Source organism: Sapajus apella, unplaced genomic scaffold (assembly GCF_009761245.1).
Source record: "Sapajus apella isolate SASKATOON/1434 unplaced genomic scaffold, GSC_monkey_1.0 scaffold24, whole genome shotgun sequence".
NCBI classification, from domain to species: domain Eukaryota; kingdom Metazoa; phylum Chordata; class Mammalia; order Primates; family Cebidae; genus Sapajus; species Sapajus apella.
The window spans coordinates 22,890,727-22,897,242 of record NW_022436964.1 but is presented as its reverse complement, the minus strand read 5'-3'; the positions used below and the strand labels follow the sequence as shown (position 1 = coordinate 22,897,242).

Below are 6,516 nucleotides of genomic sequence, written 5' to 3'. Positions count from 1 at the left end.
AAAAAAAAAAAAAAAAAAAAAAAAAAAAAAAAAAAAAGAAAATTATTAAAATTTGTGGGAAAAAAAGGACAATATAAGCCTGTTCAAATATAACTTTTTTTTCATGATTGAGGGAAAGTACTGGAAAAATATATCTAAAATATTGCTTCTGCTTTAAGGTGTCAGTATGGTGGATCATATTTCCTGTTTTCCGAACATTTTTACAATGTATTTTTGCTTTAAAAAGTAATGTAGTGAAAAGATCAGCCAGATAGCCACATATCATGTTACTTCTGAACAATTTCAGGGATTTGTAAAATTACCTAGCTTCAGTTTGAAAAATACCAGCAGCAGAAATCCTACTGACGAGTATTTCCTGTCGTCCTTTGAAAAATTACGGATCACCCAAAAGCACAACAAAGGACCACTTCTAACCTGCTTAAATGGTAACAAAACTGTCACATTCAGTGATTGTTTACAAAACTCATTGTAAATATGAATGTACCTCATCATATATGCTCCCATTAATATCTGCACCATAGATGGGGGCCACAAAAGTCAAGTTCTTCCAGTACTTGCGTTCCAAATCTTCGTAATCCAAGTATCTTGGAGTACAGTATCTGTAAAAGGTAGATTTTAAAAAAGTACAAACCAGTAAGTCAGCTTTAGGGTTTTTTCCCACAAAATTGATCTACATTGCTTTCTTAAACTTAAAATCTTACCAAAATGAAAATACCGCATGTTGTCAAATTTAACAAGTAAACATATAAATGGATTTACATAGTGACCTGAATATTCTTAAGATTGCTAAATAACTCAATATCACTTTACATTTTATTAGAAAAATACTTTCATAAGGCCGGGCGTGGTGGCTCACGCCTATAATCCTAGCACTTTGGGAAGGCGAGGAGGGTGGATCATGAAGTCAGGAGACTGACACCATCCTGGCCAACATGGTGAAGCCCCATCTCTACTAAAAATACAAAAAAAAAAAAAAAATTAGCTGGGCATGGTGGCGCATGCCTATAAACCCAGCTACACAGGAGGTTGAGGCACGAGAATCACTTGAACCCAGGAGGAAGAGGTTGCAGTGAGCCCAGATTGCACCACTGCACTCCAGCCTGGTGATAGAACAAGACTGTCTCAAAAAAGAAAAAAAAGGAAGAAAAGAAAAGTACTTTCATGAAAACATGAACAATAAAAGCAGAAAAGTAGTTCAAAAGTCATTATTTTAGGTTTCGAAGTATTTTTTAAATCTTTAATCAACTACACTATGGTAAGAAATTTTACATGTTTATATAAAAATGACATAACAGAGAAACAATGATAAACAATAATCTTGCTAAAAATCTACAAAAGGAAAGTTAAAATAAGATATTCTGCAGCTATTAGATTGGCAAATGCTGAATACATTAATTGCAGGAAAATAATGAGACCTCTTAGACAACTTAGTGGGAATATACGCCAGTACAACCATTCCAGCACATAATTTTTCAACATGTGTAAAAAGCTTTTAAAAATCGATATATTTGATGCAATCTAACTTTAGAAATTTACCCTAACAACACAGGTATGTGTACAATGACAGTCGACTCAAGATATTTGCTGCACCATTAATTGAAAACACAAGTCAATATCTATCAACTAGTGATTAGCTAAAAAAAAAAAAAAAGATATAGAATATAAAACAAGATAGATCTTTTAAAATACTGACATCGAATTCTATTCACAGTGAATAAAGCAGGTTACAGAACAGTGTGTATACTATATCCTCATTACATTTAAAAAAAAAGAAAAAACTGTAATTGTATATTAAGTCACCAGAAAGAAATGTCCAACAAATTATTAATATTAATGGTTATCTCTCACATAGAAATTACAGAAAAGCACTTACTTCTCTGTATTATTAGGAATTTGAACAATAATCTTACTACAAAAAAGGAATACCAATGTTTCTTGAGGAAGAAAATGAGCAAAGAAAGAAGCAAAGGAGAAAATAATGAAATGAAGTTAAAAAGGTATTTAGCAGTAGTAGAATACCTATGAAATATACTGGACATTTTAGATTGGCTAATTATAGAACAACCAACATCTATACTCACTATACCAGGGACCTCAAACTAGTTATCTGTATAACAAGAAGACCAAATAATTTAACAACTACATTCAAAATACCAAACAACTTGGCCAGGTGCAATGGCTGACACCTGTAATCCCAGTACTCTGAGAGGCCGAGGCAGGCAGATCACAAGGTCAAGAGATCGAGACCATTCTGGCCAACATGATAAAACCCTGTCTCTACTAAAAATACAAAAAATTAGCTGGGGGCTGTGGCATGTACCTGTAGTCCCCGCTACTCGGGAGGCTGAGGCAGGAGAATTACTTAAAGCCAGGGGGCGGAGGTTGTGGTGAGCCAAGATTGCACCACTGTACTCAAGCCTGAGCAACTGAGCGAGACTCCAACTCAAAAAAAAAAGAAAGTTTCACTTCTCCATTAATAAGATCTGAAAGAATAAGACTCTATTAATGCCCACCCAAAAAATTCAAAAGAAAGGGTTTAAATTACATTAAACATAAAATTTTCAATTTCTTTGGAATAGCCAGAATGTTCCATAGAAGGAATGTAACACACAGAAGTCCTCAAGTAGTATCACGTGCTTACTATATGAAATATAATTTTTTTAAAGAAAGATACCTAAATCCGAGTCACGGCACCAAAAAAAAAAAAGAAAAGAAAGAAAGAAAGGTACCTAAATTCATCCAAAATCTTAATTTCATTCACACCCATCCAAGGGAATTTGGAAACTATATTTTTTAGTTGGTCTCAGATTTTGTTTTATTTTGTTTTTGTCAGATTTATGTTTTGATCTGGGGCCTTAATTATCATATCTGAATTTTTTAAAAGAACTTTAATAATAATAATTGTGACAATGTTTAAATATACCCACAAATTCACTGACACTCATCCCTTCAAGAAGTAGAGCTTGATTCTCCTCCCCTTGACTGTAGGCTACACTTAACTGGCTTGTAACAAACAGAACACGGCAGGTGTGACAGTGTGTCACTTCTGAAACAGGTCATGAAAAGACATGTGGTTTCCTTCTTGCTATCGCTCTCAGATCTCTTGCTCTGGGAGAAGCCAGCTGCCATGACATGAGGGGCAGTCCATCTGAAAAGGAACTGAGGACCTCATCAAAAGCCATGTAAGGGGAGCACTCTTGTAAGAGAACCTTCTAGTTACAGTTAAATGCTCAGATGACTGTAGCCCAGCCAACAACCTAATGGCAACCTCACAAGACCTTGAGGCAGAACCACCTAGCTAAGCCACTCTCAGATTCCTGACCTTCAGAAATTATGGGTTGGTTTAAGCAGCTAAGATTTGGAATAATTCGTTACACAGAAATAAATAACTAATGCAATGGTGACCTTTCCAGTCACTCAAGGTTTGCTTTTAAAAGTACTGATCTTCTAAAATCATTTAAGGATTAAATGTTGTCAAACACACACCAAAAAAATTACCCAACAGATATGAATCATATGTAGAATCAAAAACTCATGGCAACTATAAGGTAAGAAGTTCCATTTATAGCCACTATAAATGAGATAATAAAATGAAGAACAATTTCTTTCTTTAACACTAAGCTAAATGTTCAGGCAACCACCTAAAGAACAGAAGACAGAAATGGTTAAATGAAGGTTGAAAGACACTGCATGGGAGACTCCTGCTTTTCATTATAAACAGCTCTGTCTACTTTGTTTCTTAACATATTTACGTAAATATTTGAAGGAAACAGAAATAGCAAACTGATTCTACTCACTTGCCACTGTTGGCCAGCTGCCTGAACTCCTTTACGGTCATCGCTTTTTTCTGGATGTTGTACTGAGTGAACAGTCCTGACTGCCCTGTGACCATCTGCTGAATTGGTGCTGGAATGAGCAAATTATCAATGTCATCATAGCACTGTCTTGGCTTCCACTCCTTAGGAGGAATCACCTAAAAATAAAATAATGAAATAAAGTATCATCTTGAAAAGATTCCAAGTAATTTAGCTTTTAAGTATTCTGATAAAGCACAACTGAAGAATTCCTCAGTCTATGACAAATGTGTAAAAAAAAAAAATGGTTATTTGCAAAAGAGCAATATGACGTTATTCACCACCAAAATGTATTAAGTACTCACTATGCCAAACACTGTACTTATACTAACTCATTTTGAATAGGTATTATTAATATCTTGATTTTAAAGATAAAATTGAAAGACACACAGAAGTAAAACGACCTGAAGTTAAAATGACTAAAGACTACTTAAGCTGAAATTCTAACTAAAACAGTTTGAATTCACAATGAGCCATTATGTTAACCTGCCTCTCAACAGACGAAATTATGTTTACATAAATAATTTCTTTCCCAAAGAAGTTCATCTTTATTGAACAGGATCTAAGCATGTAACTATGTGCTATTTACATTATGAGAAAAATAAGTAAATTTATAGTAGACAATATATTCTTTATAGGCTTCTCACACAGTATGGCAATAGAACAGTAGTATGCTAGTAGATGTTTAATAACCAGCTTTCCAGAAAGGTGGAGGAAACCCTGATTTGTAGCTTTTGCCCATTTCTAGGATATAACTACTCCCACCATGGTCAATCTGAACCTACCAATGTGACATCACTATATATGGAGCTGGAAAGAGATGTCCATTATTTTTTTTTCCTTTTGTGAGATGGAGTCTTGCTCTATGGCCCAGGCTGGAGTGCAATGGCACAATCTCGGCTCACTGCAACCTCTGCCTCCCAAGTTAAAGCCATTCTCCTGCCTCGGCCTCCCAGGTAGCTGGGACACAGGCATGCACCACCACGCCCAGCTAATTTTTTTGTATTTTTAGTAGAGATGTGGTTTCACCATGCTGTCCAGGCTGGTCTCAAACTCCTAACCTCAAGTGATCCGCCCACCTCAGCCTCCCATAGTGCTGGGATTACAGATGTGAGCCACTGCACCCAGCCGAGATGTGCACTATTAACTCTCAAATGCCCGTATAAGGTACCTCAGCACACCACTGTTAACCTGTAGTATTTAAGCACTTAATTACTAAGAAAGAAAAGATCTAGAAACATTAAGACCAAAATACATATTGATAGGATTTAAAATTAGAAGGTACTGGCCAGCATGGTGGCTCACACCTATAATCTCAGCATTTTTAGAGGTCCAGACGGGTGACTCACTTGAGGCAGGAGTTCTAGACCGCCTGTCCAGTATGGTGAAACCCCATCTCTACTAAAAATATTAAAATTACCTGGGTGGGATGGCAGGCGCCTATAATCCCAGGTACTCAGGAGGCTCAGGCAGGAGAATCGCTTTGAACCCAGGAGGTAAAGGCTGCAGTGAGCTAAGATCATGCCACTGCACAGCAGGCTGGGTGACATAGTTAGATTCCATCTCAAAAATAAATAAATAAAATAAAATAGGCCTGGCACAGTGGCTCAAGCCTGTAATTTCAACACTTTGGAAGGCCGAGGTGGATAGATCACGAGGTCAGAAGATCGAGACCATCCTGGCTAACATTGTGAGACCCCGTCTCTACTAAAAATACAAAAAATTAACCAGGCATGGTGGCATGCACCCGTAGTCCCAGCTCCTTGGGAGGCTGAGGCAGGACAATCACTTGAACCTGGGAGGCAGAGGTTCCAGTGAGCAGAGGTCACGCCACTGCACTCTGTCGGGCAACAGAGCAAGACTCCATCTCAAAATAAATAAATTAATTAATTAAAATAAAATAAAGTTAGAATGTACAAAGTCATGAAGTAATTCATGAGTTGTGGCTAGAAGTTTTCTTTTTGTTTTTTCTTTTATTTTTGGTAGAGACAGGGTTTCACCATGTTGCTCGGATTGGTCTCAAACTCCTGAGCTCAACTGATCCCCCTGTCTTGACCTCCCAAAGTGAATTACAGGCATGAGCCACTGCGCCTGTCCACTTTACCACCTTTAGAAGTTGTTTTAGTTTTTTAAAACAATCTTTTTAAGGTTTTTTTAATTGAAAAATATAGCACACGTGTAAAAAATGCGTAATCACAAACACACAGCTCTGTGAATTATTACAAAGCAAACACCAAAGGACACACTGGCCTCAAGTAATCCACCTACCTTGGCCTTCCAAAGTGCTGGAATTACAGACATGAGTCATTATGCTTAGCCCTTTTTTTTTTGAGACGGAGTTTCACTCATGTTACCCAGGCTGAAGTGCAATGGCGCGATCTCGGCTCACCGCAACCTCCGCCTCCTGGGTTCAGGCAATTCTCCTGCCTCAGCCTCCTGAGTAGCTAGGATTACAGGCACGTGCCACCATGCCCAGCTAATTTTTTGTAGTTTTAGTAGAGACGGGGTTTCACCATGTTGACCAGGATGGTCTCGATTTCTTGACCTCGTGATCCACCCGCCTCGGCCTCCCAAAGTGCTGGGATTACAGGCTTGAGCCACCGTGCCCGGCCATTTTTTTTTTTTTTTTATTTTTGTAAAGATGTGGTCTCACTATGTTGCC

At 37.5% G+C, this 6,516-nt stretch overlaps 1 protein-coding gene across 15 annotated transcripts in view; it reads right to left on the bottom strand.

Moving 5' to 3' along the window:
• The window catches only part of KDM4C (lysine demethylase 4C), a 343,287-nt gene that overhangs the window by 329,915 nt on the left and 6,856 nt on the right, over positions 1-6,516 (bottom strand). For all 15 annotated transcript variants that reach the window (XR_004272681.1, XR_004272683.1, XR_004272680.1 and 12 more), the window contains exons 2-3: positions 3,798-3,973; positions 485-599 (exon numbers count right to left, since the gene is read on the bottom strand). Coding sequence is in view for 11 of the 15 variants with exons in the window: in XM_032291103.1 (XP_032146994.1) it covers positions 485-599; positions 3,798-3,973 (291 nt within the window). In the remaining 4 variants the exon portion in view is untranslated. The remainder of the gene's footprint in view (positions 1-484; positions 600-3,797; positions 3,974-6,516) is intronic.